The 17,674-nt window shown below is 42.2% G+C and overlaps 4 protein-coding genes across 5 annotated transcripts; 1 reads left to right on the forward strand and 3 right to left on the reverse strand.

Annotated features, from left to right (window-relative positions):
- Window positions 1-2,177: 2,177 nt before the first annotated feature.
- LOC124058511 (pyridoxal (pyridoxine, vitamin B6) phosphatase) lies at window positions 2,178-5,602 on the forward strand. Its single transcript, XM_046387862.1, has 2 exons — window positions 2,178-3,008; window positions 4,043-5,602. The coding sequence occupies exons 1-2, from the start codon at window positions 2,411-2,413 to the stop codon at window positions 4,387-4,389; spliced, it is 945 nt and encodes a 314-aa protein (XP_046243818.1). The 5' UTR covers window positions 2,178-2,410; the 3' UTR covers window positions 4,390-5,602.
- mrps36 (mitochondrial ribosomal protein S36) lies at window positions 5,278-8,353 on the reverse strand. 2 transcript variants are annotated; one of them, XM_046387865.1, is made up of 6 exons: window positions 8,247-8,351; window positions 7,994-8,112; window positions 7,617-7,717; window positions 6,699-6,762; window positions 6,413-6,621; window positions 5,278-5,879 (listed from the first exon to the last, which is right to left on the reverse strand). In XM_046387865.1, the coding sequence occupies exons 3-6, from the start codon at window positions 7,668-7,670 to the stop codon at window positions 5,862-5,864; spliced, it is 345 nt and encodes a 114-aa protein (XP_046243821.1). In that variant the 5' UTR covers window positions 7,671-7,717; window positions 7,994-8,112; window positions 8,247-8,351; the 3' UTR covers window positions 5,278-5,861. The 2 variants fall into 2 exon arrangements, with proteins under 2 accessions (XP_046243821.1, XP_046243819.1); XM_046387863.1 differs by lacking the exon at window positions 5,278-5,879 and having other exon boundaries at window positions 6,375-6,621; window positions 8,247-8,353.
- Window positions 8,354-9,362: 1,009 nt separating this feature from the next.
- On the reverse strand, window positions 9,363-13,206 carry LOC124058510 (betaine--homocysteine S-methyltransferase 1-like). The gene is made up of 9 exons (XM_046387861.1): window positions 13,062-13,206; window positions 11,814-11,946; window positions 11,561-11,673; window positions 11,167-11,358; window positions 10,926-11,073; window positions 10,455-10,637; window positions 10,016-10,244; window positions 9,629-9,873; window positions 9,363-9,590 (listed from the first exon to the last, which is right to left on the reverse strand). The coding sequence occupies exons 1-8, from the start codon at window positions 13,077-13,079 to the stop codon at window positions 9,696-9,698; spliced, it is 1,194 nt and encodes a 397-aa protein (XP_046243817.1). The 5' UTR covers window positions 13,080-13,206; the 3' UTR covers window positions 9,363-9,590; window positions 9,629-9,695.
- A 346-nt stretch (window positions 13,207-13,552) lies between these two features.
- On the reverse strand, window positions 13,553-16,213 carry LOC124058509 (betaine--homocysteine S-methyltransferase 1-like). The gene is made up of 8 exons (XM_046387860.1): window positions 16,058-16,213; window positions 15,411-15,543; window positions 15,189-15,301; window positions 14,844-15,035; window positions 14,583-14,730; window positions 14,305-14,487; window positions 13,979-14,207; window positions 13,553-13,872 (listed from the first exon to the last, which is right to left on the reverse strand). The coding sequence occupies exons 1-8, from the start codon at window positions 16,073-16,075 to the stop codon at window positions 13,683-13,685; spliced, it is 1,206 nt and encodes a 401-aa protein (XP_046243816.1). The 5' UTR covers window positions 16,076-16,213; the 3' UTR covers window positions 13,553-13,682.
- Between the last annotated feature and the right edge of the window lie 1,461 nt (window positions 16,214-17,674).

The raw sequence follows: 17,674 nt of genomic DNA on the forward strand, positions 1-17,674 counted from the left end.
GACAAATCTTTTAATTAAACTTAAGAACACAAAAATTATTTCTGAGCCTGTTTTTCTGTGAATCTTTGCTTGTCTGGTTTGGGTACATGTGCATTGAGAAGATATGTTGAGAATCATAGAGTAGTGCTGAATCCTCAAAAATCTGCTCTATCTGCAAAGTGTGTGTGTGTGTGTGTGCACATGTGTGTTTGTGGCAGCGTTATGGTCTACTGGCTCTTCAGTTAGTAACCACCATGCAAGTCTCAACTCTGACCCTCCTCTGCTGGTTTCCACTGAGTCTCTCTAAACAAGACACAAAAGCACAGTGCAATGTTCACGGTCAGCGCCCAAGCCACTCTATTGAGAGCAGAGCAGACCCCGACCCCTCTGTTGTGTCCTCCCTCCCACTCCTCACATCTGTGTTGGGGGTTAGCAGTGAGGAAAATATAGATTAGCATGGAAATAATGACCAATTAGTACAGCTTGTTCTCTTGTCCATTCAGCTGTCCGTTCCTTTCCTGCATTTCGCTTGTCTGTTTGTCTGGCAGTTGCAAGTGCCAGTGAGTCTTCCTCTGTTTCACACGCAATCCAAAACAGGCAGGGCAAGGCAGCCGTAGCATGACTTGACAGGGCCACTGGGAAATCAAAATAAAAGGGAATAAAAACTAATCTTTAATTGAGCAGAAGAATAATTAAGGAGAAGAATGCAGCAGTGCAAAAAGAACACAGGAAAACCATAGTGCAGAGAAGAAACAAAACAAAGCAGAGAGAAGGAGAAGTGAGAAGAAACAGATTAGAATACAAAAGAATAAAGCACACAGCATGTAGGTAACCGTCCAGAAAGTGATAAACTGTGTCACTTTTGGCAATTTAATACTATAACTGCAGTTCATTTATAGTTCCGTATTTCATTTGACATAAGCTAGAATTGTAACATCTGTACATTTTTTTTTACATCCATGAAACTTTGTTAAAACTTTTTACTTCAGGTCGCCTGTAGTGACAAACAAGATGAAATCAACAAAAGTTAAATGACTTAATGGTAACTGCAATACAATGTTTTATACAAACAGGCTCCAGAGGGATTATCCCATGTGTTGTAACGATGATGAATAGTGGTGGAAACAGCTTCTTTAGCAGCCAACTACTTTGTGGCTGCATAGGTTTTGTTATTATTGAAGGTCAAAAAAGTCTCCCCAGGACAATGGTCATCATAGGAAATGGGAAATAATTCTTACAGGTGCTCATGTAAACCTTTGTTACTGGTTCAGAGATTTCCCTGCACTGCACAGTGCATGAATCTGCTGCATGCATTTTTTTAAAAGCATACACTCAGCTTCAAATAACTGAAAAAATGCCATAAATCCTGCCATCGTAGAGGTTTTAATGTGCAATGTTTGCTGAATGCGTTTTTTAGAGATTGATTTTGATTCACTGCTATTTTGAAAGGTTTACTTTGTGGTGGAACTGCATTACAGTTAGATATTTTAGAAAATAGTTGTCATTTATACTGAGCAAAATGTTAGAAACACATCTCAGAAATTCAAAAAACATTACAACCTTCAGGAAGGTAGTATTTAATGAAGAGGCCTTGTATTATACTGGATTAGTTTTGGTCATGTGTATCCAAGCTGCTGAAAACTGCTTTTAGTGTAACTATGAAAATAATGTTACAATTATAAAAAATGATTTATGAGTTACTAATCTGAGTATTATTTTATGCTACTTTATTCTTTAACTCCACTCTTTACTCCATATAAAGCTATATATTTATATTATAGAAATATGATCATCTTATAAAATATGGCACAGTTTCATTAAAGCTTCATCCAACAGGATGGAAATTAATTTAAATTAGCTACACCTGACCCAGCTTTAAAAGCTGTTTAGCTGTTCTCTCAATGGAGAAAATGCGGTATATACAATGATTAAAACACGCTAATAGGGACCATTGTTCATAATGACTACTTTTACAGTTTTCACTTAAGACCTCTACCTGTAATGTAGTATTTTAACCTCTCAGTACTTCTTCAACCACAATTTATTTTATATTCATTGTAGTGTTGTTGGAATATGACACATTTTGCTTTAAAACGCCATCCTTACAGACGTCCACCGGAGGCCACGGGGGCGCAATACAATTTCTCCTGGATGTTTCTCATAAAAGGCTTGTGACACACATGGATATGATTGGTTGAAGTGCTGTAGTTTGATTGGTCAGTGTTGATAAAGTGGGCGTGGCTAGACATCAATGTTTATGTAGCCCGCTGTCCGTGTATGTAACCGCACCAAGGACTCAGCTATGTGATTTCTTGACATTGATTTGTTTTCATATAAATTCACCGGTTATGTCCGCCACGTTACGCGCCAGTCTTTGACATGGGGAACCACTAGCAGGTGAAACACGGAGGAAACCGAGGAAAAAGCCGGGATGGCAGGCGCCTTTGGGTTCAAAGGCTGCCAGAAAATTCGAGGTCCGCAGATTAGAAGTCTGCTTGAGGCGAAGGACTTCATTCTCTTCGACTGCGACGGGGTCATATGGCACGGAGAGAAGGCGATAACGGGCGCGGTGAAGGTTGTGAATTCGCTGATCCGGCACGGAAAAAACGTAGTGTTCGTCACCAACAACTGCACCAGGCCCCGGGAGAATTACGTGCACAAGTTCTGCCGGCTGGGCTTCACCGACGTGATGCTGGAGCAGATCTTCAGCTCGTCGTACTGCTCGGCTCTCTACCTGAGAGACGTCGTCAAGGTCTGCGGCCAGGTGTTTGTCATCGGCTGCGACGGACTGCGCAGAGAGCTGCAGGAGGCGGGCATCCCCTGTGTGGAGGAGGCGGACGATCCGAACGCCACCATCTACGACTGCGCCCTGGCTCCGGACGTCAAGGCAGTGCTCGTGGGACACGATGATAAACTGACTTTTCTCAAACTGGCCAAAGCTTCGTGCTACCTGAGGGACCCAGACTGTCTGTTCCTGGCCACCGACAACGACCCCTGGCACCCTCTGTCAGGTGGAAGGATACTCCCAGGTAAGACGATGATGATGCTCGTGTGATTGAAGCATTGCCCAGTTTAAGTTTAATCATTCGAGTTTAGTTCTGCTGTTCATTTTGGTAAAATTAAGGAAGACCAACTGTATTATTTAGGATCGACCACTGAAAGGCCCTACTGGGTTCATGCAGGAGCCCAAGGAGTCAAGTTGCCCTTAGCAGACTCTCATTTAAAGTGTCTATTGCATTGCTTGAAGGAAATGTAACATACATCAGAGATTTTCTTTTGTCGGTTTCCTATTATAGTTAGCTGTAGTGTTTTGTAGAGTATATCTACGTCAATAGAGGGGTCTTTGTGTGAATCTGACAAGAAGGTTTGGAGAGCAGAGTCTGTCTGCATGTGTCCAGCACAAACAATGGTGCAAATGATAGCTTCTGCCACAGTTAATCTGTTCTGACACGAATTTTGTTTAAAGTATATATCATGTAAGTGAAGCATGAACTGACATGTTAGAATGCATTTAAACAATTTTGCACAGCCTCATTATTAGTTGATCACAGTTTGAGGTGCTCACCATGTGATTGCGGTGACCCTGGTTCAAGTCATCCCTCCTCTCTCCCCTAATTTCCTGCCATCTCTCTTCTGCTCCTATCATAGACAACAACCTCCACAAATCTTAAAATGAACAGGTGGTAATGCAGGACAAACCCTTAGCTTTAGCTGTGCGTATTGCAAGACAAAGTACACTGACCAAGTATTAACTGACAAATAATTGAAGCCTTGTCTATAAGGGCCTCAGGGATTGTGACTTGGCAATTTTCCCTATTCAGTAGTTCATTTTAGGTTTCCATAACTGCCAGTTGAATTTCTGAACTGGAACCGGTGGCTCTCTGGAAAACAGCAGAACAGCAGACAGAAATCTGAAAAGATATCTGCTGACAGTAATATAGGCTTGCAAAGTTCAGGTGTTCAGTATCAGGAAAGAAGAAATGGTACTGGGACATCTCCAGGGTTAGGATGTCTCTGAAGATCCACTTTGACCTCATCTTGCTCTTATCTTTACCCCCGGCAGGTTCTGGGTCCCTCACTGCAGCCCTGGAGGTGGCCTCAGGTCGCAAGGCCACTGTGATCGGCAAGCCCAGCCGCTTCATGTTCGAATGCATCTCCAGTCAGTTCAGGGGGGTGGACCCAGCCCAGTGCCTGATGATCGGGGACCGCCTAGAGACAGACATGCTGTTCGGGTCCAACTGCGGCCTCGACACCGTGCTCACTCTCACCGGCGTGTCTCAGATCGAGGAAGCCCAGGAGTACAGGAATAGCGAGCTGACCACCAACCACAGCTTGGTGCCCGACTACGTGGTTGACACCATCGCTGATTTCTTACCTGCTTTTGAGGAAGTGGACGAACCCAGCAATTGACGAGTCCTTTCGTCTCCAGTACGGAACACAGATTGCTTGTACTACGTTTCAAGTGCAATGTTTTAGTTTGGCGTTTGCAAAAAAAAATAAATAACAAAAACAAAAAATTAACTTTCTGAACCCTCATCATGAAATTATAAGTGCTCATCAATAACAAAGCGCTGTTTATGTTGTGACCAAGACAAAATACTCCCCCCAGAATAATCCGAGTACTGCAGTGCATACCTCAGTGTTTCTTCTAGTGTCGTGCCCCTTTCGTGACTTGACAGTTCTACGTTGCTGTAAGTGTTTATATATTAATATCGGAATATACTGCACTTTCTTCTTCATGAAGTTGATGGGTCGTGTTTGATATTGGGTTTTGAACATCAAAAGGTATTTTTGTAAAGCCATGAATTGTTCTGCAATGGCATTCGTGCTTAGGAGCTGGCTGTTCACTTTCTGTTTGTTTTTGCCAAAAGGCAGACATGTACTTACAAACGTTTTCTCGTGTGTTTGACGAGTGTGACTTCTCCATTTATTTATGGCAAGAGGAGTAGAGACTGTGGTAGATACTAAAATGACAATCTGCCAGTCAGACAGGTGAAGTGTATATTCACTTTTGGCCTTTCAGTCATGTCTGTACAACATGTGCCAATATTCATCGGAGTAATAAAGAGCTTGCTGAATCTCATAGTTAGAAAACCAGTGACACGCTGATGGTGGCTGCTGCACTCTTGTGAAATCTCAATGTTATTAATGTTTATTATATAGAGCATGCCAACAACGGTAACGACAATAAATACCTGAAATGAATCCTAAATATGATGTGGTTCATCTGTTCAGGACGTCCTTGTCTTCTGCTTGTTTTGTGTCCATGTATCGACATCAAGCAAAAGAACAACACAATTAAAATATAATATGTTTAATCACTTCAATCCAGTAGTTCACATGAACTCAACACCTTTTTTTATTCAGTGGCTTCAGTCTCTGACATCCATCTCTTCACTGACAAAAACAAGTCAGTGTATTGCAGTGAAAGGCATGAAAATGAAAAGGAACCATCTGAATATTTCCTTTCATGTATGAGAGTCTTATTCTTGGATTTGGTTATGGTCGTATTGCAAGTGTAGCCCAAACAAATTATATGACAAAAACCAGGAATATGTCGAGATGAGCTGGAGAAAAAAAAAAAAACCCTGCAAGGAATAGTTGCATTGACAGCACAGCAAATTAAAAAAATCTAATAGCTGTTGCTATGGCTTTGCTGTGTGTGATACAATGACTATCCCTTAATATGAACTTAACATACAATAAAGATCTAATATCTAAAAAATAAACATATGTACATTTTAACAGGATTTATGTAATGGTTTATTCTACATGTTGTCTCATGTGGCATTAGGTTCTCTTGTGCCGAGGAACAGAATGAAAGACACATACTGATCTCCAACACATAAGGACTTTGGCTGCGGTGGTCAAGTACCTCCATGTCATTCTGGTCCCCCGCGCTGTGGCAAAGAAGCACAATAGAAAGCAAGTCTGTCATATGTGCTAATAAGGAACATGACACTGCACTGTCTTAGAATATGCAAACTTTTTGCATCCCTATAGAAAATGTTCATAAAGTGAGCATGCAGAATTAACATACACTGATTTAACAATTTCCCTATTTTTATAAATCCATTAGAATTAATTTAAGGGCAAACCAAAACTCTGCCTTTCAATCTTTATCGTCAAGTGTCAAGTTTAGGAGTACACTGAAACCTCACCACTCCTATGCCTACAGTTTCAAGGCTGACAGAGTTTCATTCAAATGAGTGCTCAGGTTTTAACTGAACATTTCCCCTCCTTTTTCACCCAACCTTGTTAATTTATTTCACCTCTATATTTTTTGTAACTGTTTATGCACACTTTTTGCACTCTTCTTGTGTTCTTGTGAGCTGCCACAACAGGTGAATTTCCCCACTGCGGGATCAATAAAGTTCATCTTATCTTATCTTAACCTGGTTTAATGTACAGCATAAGATGGTGGCTTCCTCACCTGGATAAATTCCATTTCATCCATTGTCAACGGTCTCCTGCGGTACCTTGCAGTTATTAGCTGAATAGAGGCCAGGGTGTCTGGTGTGCCAGGAATTGGGGTCACAGGTACATGGGGTCTTGATAATGGAGGCGGCGCTGCAGCTGATGGGGGACCTGCAGCGTCGTGTGATGTGGGGCTAATTGCTATCATTTTCAGTGCCTCTTGGGCTAGAAAAGGAAAGATGGAAAAGTCACTACTGATAAACGGTTTCTTCATTTTGGTCTCTCTCTTTATTGATACTCACCGTTGGGCCTCAGCATGTCTTGTCTTTTAGGGAACTTGATTAGGGGAGTGTGAGGCCGAACAGCCTGCAAAGACACATACAATCAAAACTAATAAAGAACTGTACATTACCAAAAGGGTGACTTAACCCAAAGACAAAAAAAGACAATTTGTCACTCCCCCTCAGGAGGTATCCCGATAGTTTTGGTTTTATCTGCTGAATGTTTGAGGTGTCTGCTGCCAAGACTGAAAAGCCCATACATAGTATGGGTGAAGAGAATTTGTGAACAAACTGTATATTGTTTTAACCCTCCACGGTCAGCCAGGTCTGTGGGTTACATGAACAACTGAATGAGCCGTCGTGTCTTGAGAATAACACAGCTGTTCACCTTTACAAATTTCATTTTAATATCTGTGAGTATTTCAATGGCACATATCTCAAAAATGGGTGGTTAAGACATACTCATAACTAGGGCAAGCAAAAGTACTGGTCCTAGCTTCTCAAATGCAAGTATTAACTGTATTTGATCCTTTTATAACTGTACCGTAAAGTACATTGAAGGCAACTTAACACTGCCCTGCGACTATTTCAGGTCAATTTCGGCTCTGTTTTGAAATCTACCCCTTGAACTAACAGGACTCCCGCACTCAGCTGTGACAGAGTGAGCTAACGACACCGCAGAAACAGTGAAAATATCAACTAATGTCAACAATCAGTTTGGTGCTGTCTCGACATGATGAAATAACGTAACATAACGTGACAGTGTTCTGCGGTTTAACAAGGACATCAACAAGGGTACGACGGTATTAATCACCCCAGAACACTCACCAAAATAAGCCAACAGTTCATGACAACACGAAAGCGTTTTTTAGTTTGAAACGCTCATCTGAGCTCAACACACAAACGTCTAGTGATGAAAAAAATCAAAAGAAACATTACCTGAATAACTCGGGCAGTGGGAGCAGCCATTTTGGAGCTGACTTTGCTCCCCATGACGACCTCAGCTTTACTTCCGGTATAAAAAAAGTGCCTTGGAGCTCCTGTAACACATCGTAAGATGGCGCTGTTGTAATAATAAACAGGGAATTCTATACCATAACACACACACACACACACACACACACACACACACACACACACACACTGAGCATTGCCTCAGGAAATGCAGTTAATGATAAAGGGGCTGGGGTTGACCATAACATACCATAAATGTGTAACTGTTAAACAACGATAAAGAGAATAATAAATAAATATATATATTCTTCTTTATAAGCCATGCTATACCTTGTACCTACTAGCTGCTACTCTGCCTTTACCTCTTATGGGAAGCTGTCGACAGACGTGTTGTCCCAGTTGCCTGTCCTACTAGGTCAAATCGTCAGGCCATAGTGTAGGTTTATCACTCCGGGTTACTCCTGCAACCTTAAGTAGCTTCCTGTCAAAAAAGGACATACAAAAAATAGACCAATAAAAGATCTTAATTCGATAGAAAGCAAACACAGTCGTGGTCCAAAAGCTTTTATTTCCCATAAAGCAATTTTAAAAGCAAGAGTATTGACTGTGGGATACCTGAAATTTCAATACAAGACTACTGTGCTAACCAAATATCATACCCGATCTTTAATTTCACTCAACCTTGAAAAAAAAAGAACGATAACGGTCAGGTGGTCAAGGCTTGTCCAATCACAGACGAGGGAAACAGCAGAGATCTTTTAAAGAGAAAGATGTATCACCAGCAGAAATTCGTACTGTAAAGCAAACATCAGCTAAATCACAAATCTCACACACTGCCTTCCCAAATACGTTGTAATTACATACCGGTTTAGAATAGAAATGCATGTCAAATCATTCCACTATATAATGGGCAACTTAAACAGTATAAATTAAGTTATATGAAATATATAAACATAACTTATTTAATATTGGCACATAAAAATATGATTAAAAGTAGTCAGTTAAGATTCAGTAGAGTACCCATTTAATAAATAACAACAATAATAACAATATTAATAATAATAATAATAATAATAATAATAATAATGTCAGTGTGTGGAGATTCAATAACATTTGGAATAAACTGGTGCCGCTGGCTGGTGGAACATCTTTCCTGTATACAAGGCTCTTTGTAGCCAGTGTCAAGCATATGGGTCGTGATATCCAGACAGCACCACCTACTGGATTTGTTCTTCATTGCACCATTTTTGAAAGCCCTGTCATGTTTAACGTCTATCTTTACTCGTATGTACATTCATAGATAATAAAGCTGTTGTCCAACTCTTGAACCACAGCGTGGGACTAGGAGATTTCCAAAGCTTTAAGTTCTGACATTTTATTTTGCACACTGCAGAGAGCCACTTACATGTGTAGGCTATGTTATTATTAAATGTTGCCTGTGTCATTTTGTTCAGTCGTGTTTTTTTTTTTAAATAATAAAAATCATAATCACAGCTCCTGAACAGCTTATATAACAGCTATCATACTGTAGGTCAGGGATAGGGTGCACTGAATCTTGCCTATATTGTTTGAGATTATATGATACTGGATTTGTCCATGCATTGTAGTTCTTTGCAAAAATACATGTGTCTATGTGTATGATCATCACATATCTACAGATCATGGAAGCGAGAAAGCAGAGTTAGAAAATACCTCCCACACCCATCGTCTCCAAGAAACAACAGCTCAACATCAAGTGGCCAATTCACATTTTATTAGATCTTATTTTTTAAACAAACTGGTCCATGGAAAACAAAAGGTCCCATTCTCAACATGGGCTGACTCCTAACCTCAGACCCCTCCGGAGCCTCACATAAACTACAGTTTTACAGTCAGCAGATGCACAGAACAGCGTCAGTCTCAAATGAAGATTAGGCCCATGACATTATGTTTGTTTGGTTGAAGCACTGTGTACAGATGAATCAGAATCAGAATTCCTTTATTAAGGAATTCTGATGGTGCACACCATTGCGTCTCGTCACAGAGCACAGCTGTTTGACTCAGCTATGAGGGAGATGGATTGACTCAGTGTTTCTTTGACCTGTCGAACAGTTGCTTGAGTTGGTCCTGAGTTGTGGCCTCTTTCTGTTGCATGAGCTCAGTGTGGCCCTTGGTAACTCCCCATCCATCGGGGACAGACAAGGAGGGACACAGGGGACGACCAGAGGCTGGCCTCAGGTTCTCCCAGTAGTCACGACGAGCTCTGAATGAGACACAAAGACAATCATACTCACACCAGTTACTACTCACTGGTACTGAAAAGCCTATATTTCTCATTTGACTGAGTTCAGGTACATATGTACAGTGTTCAAAGACAGGTTAACAGATTAAAATTTGCTTCTGACCTGGCTCTGACCCAGGGCTTGGTGTGCATCTCCAGACCAGCACCCCAGTTGCCGTGTTTCTCTGATGCAGCTGGGAGGAAGCCTCTCTCGGGGGCCAGCTCCTCTGCCACAGCTCTGATGTGATAAGGCTCGAATCCACAGCAGCCGCCAATGAAGCGAATGCCAGCGTTGTAGGCCTCTCGGGCGTATTTGTGCATGTCCCAGCGGCTCAGGATCCTGGGCTCCAGGCCTGACAGGAAGGTTCAGTTTTATACACATGTGATTTCAGGTTGGTTACTTTTGTGAAATATTGCATTTTTTTGATGAATAGTTGACTATGCCGCAATGTAGAAGCAGACGTATGTACATGCACACTGAGAAAACACTTATTTTTATGGTGCAGTTTTGGTTCTGATTACATCAACTAAAGGGCAAAAAATGCGACACAGTATATTATTACCGAAGGGGAATTCTGGCAGGTCGATGAATCCCTGACAACTGCAGTCGGGAGTGTGGTATGCCAGGGGCTGCACCATGTAGTGAGCCTTCAGCCCGGCCTTCTCCACTCCCTCCTTCATCATCTTGACAGCTTTCACGCAGGTCATGGGGTCAAAATGGCAGTTGACTCCAACGATCTGGGCACCTACAGAAGAGCATGCACTGGTGAGAGCTGGCTGGTACAGATAAGCAACGAAAGAAGAAACACAGCAGAGGCGACACCAACTGTAATTTGCACTTGTGGTCACAAGTTTTTTGAAGTTGAATCTAAAATGCATCAAGGACAAATTTGGTAATTTAATGAACCAACAGCCTAAAAACAAATGAGAAATGTTATGTCTGATCAAACATTGCTTAGTCACACTACACTTTCAGTCGAGATAGACCAATAACAAGTTATGATTATTGCTATATTATACAACACTGTACCCACCAGCTTTGACCAGCCTGACAGCACACTCTCCAGGTGGGACTCCATGCATGTCTCCCTCTGGTCCAATACACAGGGAAGCAGCCACAGGCTTCCCTGTTTCCTTCAGCATCTCCACAGCCCACACAGCCTCTTCAACATGCTCAAAGTACTGTAGGACGGAGATATCAGAGCCCAGTCAAACAGTCAAACAACAATTCAGTTACCCCTAAGGTAACACGATGTTTATTGAGAAGATAACCACCTCAGCAATCAGGAAATCCACATTCTTCTTCATGAACACATCCAGCTGTTTCTTGAAGATGGCCTTAACCTCGGTCTCACTCTTGCAGCTCAGGTAGGATGGAGTCTGACTCACTCCACCAGCAACCAGAGCATCACCCTCATTGGCAACCTCACGGGCCAAATCGCAGGCGGCCTCGTTGATCTGAGCCCCCTGCAGAATTTGAAATAAAGGTGAGAATCAAATAGACAATCCAGATACAGATGAAAGAATGCCGCTTGTATTTAAACAGTGGAGGAAACGCAGTTTACCCCATTTTATCATTTTATCTACTGATTACAAGAAGCAGAACAATAGCCACCCGTAGGATTCTCCTTTTGTCTGTTAACGAGGTGTGACGGCCCATTTAACTTACAGTGAAGGTGACCTTGTTGCCTCTGTTCTCCAGTTTGTCATCACTGGCATAGAAGGTGAAGGTCTGCATAACGTTGGCCCCAGCCCTCAGGAACTCCCTGTGCAGCTGTCGCACTGCAAAAGAAGATCATAAGGCAAACATAAAAACAAATCTATCTAAACTGTGACACTTGATACATAAGGAGGCTAATTTGCAGTTAAGCCATTTGAAGTTGAAATGCACCTGTAAAGATGATAAAATAACTGGTTCTCACCTGCTTCGGGGTACTCTGCAGCAGCTTCGGGGGTCCAAGGACCGGCCTTCACGTAGCCTCTCTTCTCCAGGGCAAACACAAAACCTCCATCGCCAATCACAATCTCCCCGGCGTCGAGACGCTCCAAGATTCCCTGTGGATATGGATCAGTGTCAGCTCAGCATGACCAGATTACTCAGGCTGGAGATGAGAAGCGGAGGCCAAATGGTCTGCAGGTTTGAATTCAAAGATCACTTGACACCCGCTGAAACTAGCATGCTCCTTGTAAAGAGTTATGGCCCACCTCTGGCCAGGCTGGCTCTTAACCATCCTTCAGCTGTCAAACATTTCGTTTTTTTTTTTTCTGGCCTGAAGACAAGTATGCATTCCAAACATTATATTTTAAGATTAATATACAGACACTCTTAGTAAAAACAAATGTATAACTGTGCATTATGCCTCACGTGTAGTGGTTTCCCAAATCCAGTGAGACGTCCCTCCTTTTCTCTATAACACTGAGTCATGAAGAAAACCACACATCTGAGAACAGCTTCACTGCTCATAATGACTTATAGACCTGCACCTTCTGATTCCAGCATACATGGCTGTCAGAGTTTAGCTTAGACTCTGTGTGGCACTTTAAATGTTGTTTCTGCAAAAAACATGTGTGTTGTTTGTTTGATTGTTTTCAAATTCTGCCATAAAGCATAAATTTAAATCTAAGAAAGCAGATCCTCCTTAATTCCACACTTAGAGTCAGATTTGACAGTGAGGCATGTTCCTGAAGTTTAAAATCATAATATGAAATTTAACAAATCCTTGAAATGATAAAACAATAAAAACGTAATTAAAGGTTATTTAGGAAGTTGAAATTCTGTTTCTTATTAAGGTATGGTTGAAAACAAGGTCATTTAAGGTAATCTTTTTCAAATTGTTTTTACTTCTTAAACTATATGTACATTTCTGCTGAAATCTAACTAATTTTAAAAATCATTATGCATTGGGATAGAGGCAGAAAAGTCAACCCAAATATCTCAAAACCTGCACAAGTACAGCCAAACCAGTTTGCATGGCTATATACTACTCAACTAAAGGAGAAAATATTTTTCTTTTTTGATTTTGTTTAATCTACCATTAATTTCCATTCAGTTGTTGAATAAGTGGATTCAGTTTGGACACACAATTATTAGCATTCCACAAAGCTACAAGTTGTAATTCCCTGACAGACAGTCCTGATAACATAGCCTGCCATTCTGCCAAAGTTCATACCTTCTGTCCTGGTGCCATAATCCTGCAGCTGTGTGGACCCCTGACTGCTCAGACTTTGAGATGCTGAAGCAACATTAGAGTGGAGCAGAGTGTGACTATAAATCTGTCTGAAGCAGGGGAGGGGTATGAGAAAGGAGTGCTCTGATTGGCAAGAAGCGAGTTACACAACTGCAGTGTTTACTCCTTCCCCTCCCCTCTGTCACTGAATGAGAGTATTGTGAGCGCATGTTACTAGTTTGGTCTGGATTAATTACGGTTGTTGGTTTGTTTATCCGTCTTCCTGTTAGTTTGCGGGTTTCTGTTTTTTGGGAACCTCAATAGGCAAATTCATAAAGTCCAACGTGATAATAGGCAGCCACTTTTCACAAACCAGCTAGGACTGAGTCTAAATAGGAGCATATGTGAATGTGTGGCAGCTTTATGAGTTTGTTTGCATGGTGTTTGTTGCAGCAGTCCATCGGCACTCATTCCACACTGACAGCACATAGCCATAAAATTAGAACAAACTCAGGTTTATTGTTTTGGGGTTTACATAGTAATACTCCACAAGTGGAGCATCGCTGTTCCAAGTGCTTCTTTTCTCCAAACTGAACTGGGAAAGACTTCACTCCTTCCCCTCACTCAAGCAGATGACTTGGCCTTCTTCTGCATCTCCAGAACATGCTTCATTTCCTGGCTGCTGGTGGCCTCTTTGTGCTGCAGCAGGTCAGCGTGGCCCTTGGTCACACCCCAGCACTCGGGCGTGGACATGGATGGACACTTGGGACGACCTGATGCGGGCATGAGATGCTCCCAGTAATCACGATGGGACCTGGAGGAGATAAAAACATAGAACACATAGAAGAAAAGATATGTTGAACAATAGTGTTCCTAAAATTGTATGCATTTCAGTGTGGTGTATATTTTGAAGGGATTACCTGGCTCTGACCCAGGGCTTGGTGTGCATCTCCAGACCAGCACCCCACATTCCGTGTTTCTCTGATGCAGCTGGGAGGAAGCCTCTCTCGGGGGCCAGCTCCTCTGCCACAGCCCTGATGTGATAAGGCTCAAATCCACAGCAGCCACCAATGAAGCGAATGCCAGCGTTGTAGGCCTCTCGGGCGTATTTGTGCATGTCCCAGCGGCTCAGGATCCTGGGCTCCAGGGCTGAGTGCAGCAGGGAACAAAAAGACAAATGTGAAAAGCTGCCACATGCACAACTGTCTACTTGTACATGTTTTCATGTCCAAGTAAAGCATATTACCGAAGGGGAATTCTGGCAGATCAATGAATCCCTGACAACTGCAGTCGGGAGTGTGGTATGCCAGGGGCTGCACCATGTAGTGAGCCTTCAGCCCGGCCTTCTCCACTCCCTCCTTCATCATCTTGACAGTTTTCACGCAGGTCATGGGGTCAAAATGGCAGTTGACTCCAACGATTTGGGCCCCTGGAGAACAGAGGAAAATGTTATTTCCATACCAGATAATGTGGCTTAAGTAAAGGAGAAAGTATGAGATAATACAGGGTGGATTAAATACTTACCAGCCTTCACCAGCCTGACAGCACACTCTCCAGGTGAAACACCATGCATGTCTCCCTCTGGTCCGATGCACATAGAAGCTGCTACAGGCTTTCCACTGGTCTTCAGCACCTGCACAGCCCACGCCGCCTCCTCAACATGCTCAAAGTACTGCAGTCACAAAAACCACCACAATTACCACTCAGCACTGATTTGCTCACTAATCATATTTCAGCCTTAAGTAGTTTTGACACTTAACAAAATGAAATCAGATGTGAATCCACCTCAGCAATCAGGAAATCCACATTCTTCTTCATGAACACATCCAGCTGTTTCTTGAAGATGGCCTTAACCTCGGTCTCACTCTTGCAGCTCAGGTAGGATGGAGTCTGACACACTCCACCAGCTACAAGTGCATCTCCTTCACTGGCTACTTCTCTTGCCAGGTCACAGGCTGCCTCGTTGATCTGAGCCCCCTGAAAGATTGAATAAGGCAGCATGAGTTTCTTGATGGCACTCTGCAATGCACATTATGTTGACTGACAAACGGGTCAGTAAGTAGGTGGTAAGTGGAATTTGCAAGATCTGCAAAATCTTGCCAGTTCTGGCTGTTATAGTTGGGTACTTACAGAGATTTTCAGAGATTGACCCCTGTTCTCCAGTTTGTCATCACTGGCATAGAATGTGAATGTCTGCATGACATTAGCTCCTGCCCTCAGGAACTCCCTGTGCAGCTGCCGCACTGACAGAAACAAACAGATTTTGTCCCATTGTAGGTAAAACTCTGTGCTTTTAGATTCCAGCTGGGTTTCATACAGTTTTGGTCACAATGTGTGTGCTGTATGTCTTACCAGCCTCAGGGTGTGTAACAGTGGCCTCAGGAGTCCATGGTCCAGCCTTCACGTACCCCCTCTTCTCTAGAGCAAACACAAAGCCCCCATCGCCAACCACCACCTCTCCAGCATTCAGACGCTCGAGGATACCCTGTGGGAGGAGACGCCCATGTCACCATCTACACTGAATGGTTTTTAAGCTTTTTTGATATTTTGTAGATTGCAAGAAGGATGGCAATAATGTAAGTGCTTATATGTAAGCACAAACAAATCGCATTTGAGCTCATACATTGGTATACGGTTTTCAGTATAGTTTGCAGTTGAAATAGAGAGAAATGTCTATGTGTGCAGTGAAAATATAATGTACATATACATGTGTACATGTATTCTGTATGATTTCTGTGAGGGAAGCTGCAGTTCAGGTACAAAGGTGTAAAGATAAAATCCGGACTAAAGCAGTGACTGCTTTAGTCCGGCTGTTTCATGAGCCACATGCACGCACACTCAAATACACGCACACGCTTGTAAAACCTGCACTGACACCACAGTCCATGGGCCATTACAGCACATTATACAAAGCCTTGCATTAACAAAATCTCTGTTTCTTGCAGAGTAACATCCACAGTGCTATTTACATGCAGTGATGTTTGAAGAGGTTATTTTACCTTCTTGCCAGGTGCCATCTCTTTTCCCCAGTTTCAGTTGCAGCACTAAGCCCTTGGTAACAGCGAACCCCTGTGTTTGGGCTGAAGAGTGCCGAGAGCTGCTCCTCACTAGTTTTATACTGCTGGGTGAATATGGGAGGATTTCATGTCTGTGCCAAATCAGTCCCTAATTTCCACATTTCTGTTTGTAAATTGTGCAATAAAGTCGAGCTCAGAGATCACTGAAAATGGCATGGGTTGTAATGGTCTTTTCAGGTACATCTGATCATATTAGTTGAGTTTAAAAATTAACTTCAAAACTGTGTGTGCTATGTTGTAAATGACTGTTTGGCATATTGTGAGCATCTTTATGTAACAGAACGACCCAACACTGTTTGCCAGTTAGCTCTGTTAAAAGTGCTGATTATGATGTCTGGTGGTTACATCAAACCAAATCTTTCAGGTGTCTGTTTTCTTTGTGTCACCCTGAAATGTCTGATGCAATCAGGGCCTTGCGGTGTCCTCACAGCTCGAATCTTCAGCAAAGGCCTAAAGAGATACGCTAGTATTATGCACATCAGTCCAATTGATAAGCCTGGTGATGTGCAATGTGTGCTTATTGACTGATGCTTCGACATGTTGTGGTTTCATGTGGCCATAATTCCAGTTTAGACCCGAACAAAAAGATTTGTGTTTTGTGTTGTGAAACTCTTTCAATCTTAGGCCACGCAAAGAAGCTACAACATACTGTGACAGATATGGAGCTGCAACAATCAGTCAATTAAACTATTAGTTGATTGACATAAATCAAATCTGCAAGTAATTTGACAACCAGTTAAGTCATTTTCTCAACCAAAATCTGTTGGTTCCAGCTTCTCCATTGAGACCATTTGCTGCTTAGGACTTTTTGGTGGTCAGTTTTAAAGTTTGTTTTGATGTTTTTAAAGAGCAGATCATTAAGCAATTAATTAAGAAATGAATGACTAAAAACAATCACTGGGGTAGAATTAAAAACTGGATTAAAAAAAATACTTTTATGTGCAGATCAGTCCTTTTATCCATTTATCCTGGTTAACCAATAACACCCCTGTTCCACAGTCTTACATTGCTGTCCTTATTTTTTCCACCCTCTGCACACATGTGCATGCGCACACGCACGCACTCACACACACACGCGCACACACACACACACACAGATATTGACCTTCAGAGTGGTCTTGTGTAGCTCAGTTCTGGGTCTATCCAGTTTCAGGGGGAATTTTACAGATAGGCCTCCCTAAGGTGTTTATCAACAGAGTCAAAGTTCAGAAAAATGTCTCTAATCTATAGTTCACCATAGGATTTCATCAGCTCTTATCAGAGTTGCATGCGTCTAAAAGTGCTGCATTCAATGCATTACATAGACACAGGTTAGTATTTACAAACTCATGCTGTCCAGTCAAGCATTGTTCACACCCAAAGAATTTATTCAATGTTCTAGTGGAGATATCAAAGTTTTCAAAGACTTCAAATAGGTCAGTCTGCATTTTGGACTAAAGTGCACACAGTGATACAAAAGACTGGAATATTTCCACTTGATGGGTTTGGGTTTGGATGTGTAACTCAGTATAATCGTCATACAGCTGCAATGGAGAGCAG

This window comes from Scatophagus argus, chromosome 4 (genome assembly GCF_020382885.2).
Source record: "Scatophagus argus isolate fScaArg1 chromosome 4, fScaArg1.pri, whole genome shotgun sequence".
NCBI classification, from domain to species: Eukaryota; Metazoa; Chordata; class Actinopteri; family Scatophagidae; genus Scatophagus; species Scatophagus argus.

Bases quoted from the DNA above. Each gene is read 5' to 3' on its own strand.
- LOC124058511 (XM_046387862.1), top strand. From the start codon at position 2,411: ATGGCAGGCGCCTTTGGGTTCAAAGGCTGCCAGAAAATTCGAGGTCCG. The intron at 3,009-4,042 runs GTAAGACGATGA...TACCCCCGGCAG, and splicing joins AGGTGGAAGGATACTCCCAG to GTTCTGGGTCCCTCACTGCA.
- LOC124058510 (XM_046387861.1), bottom strand. The intron at 10,638-10,925 runs GTGGGTACAGTG...GCTCTTCTGTAG, and splicing joins TGTCAGGCTGGTCAAAGCTG to GTGCCCAGATCGTTGGAGTC. The intron at 10,245-10,454 runs GTAATAATATAC...CCTTCCTGTCAG, and splicing joins CCTGCCAGAATTCCCCTTCG to GCCTGGAGCCCAGGATCCTG.
- LOC124058509 (XM_046387860.1), bottom strand. The intron at 15,036-15,188 runs GTAAGTACCCAA...TCAATCTTTCAG, and splicing joins GTCAATCTCTGAAAATCTCT to GGGGCTCAGATCAACGAGGC. The intron at 13,873-13,978 runs GTAATCCCTTCA...TATCTCCTCCAG, and splicing joins AAGCCCTGGGTCAGAGCCAG to GTCCCATCGTGATTACTGGG.
- mrps36 (XM_046387863.1), bottom strand. From the start codon at position 7,670: ATGGGGAGCAAAGTCAGCTCCAAAATGGCTGCTCCCACTGCCCGAGTT. The intron at 6,763-7,616 runs GTAATGTTTCTT...GTGTCTTTGCAG, and splicing joins CCACTGCCCGAGTTATTCAG to GCTGTTCGGCCTCACACTCC. The intron at 6,622-6,698 runs GTGAGTATCAAT...TTCCTTTTCTAG, and splicing joins AGACATGCTGAGGCCCAACG to CCCAAGAGGCACTGAAAATG.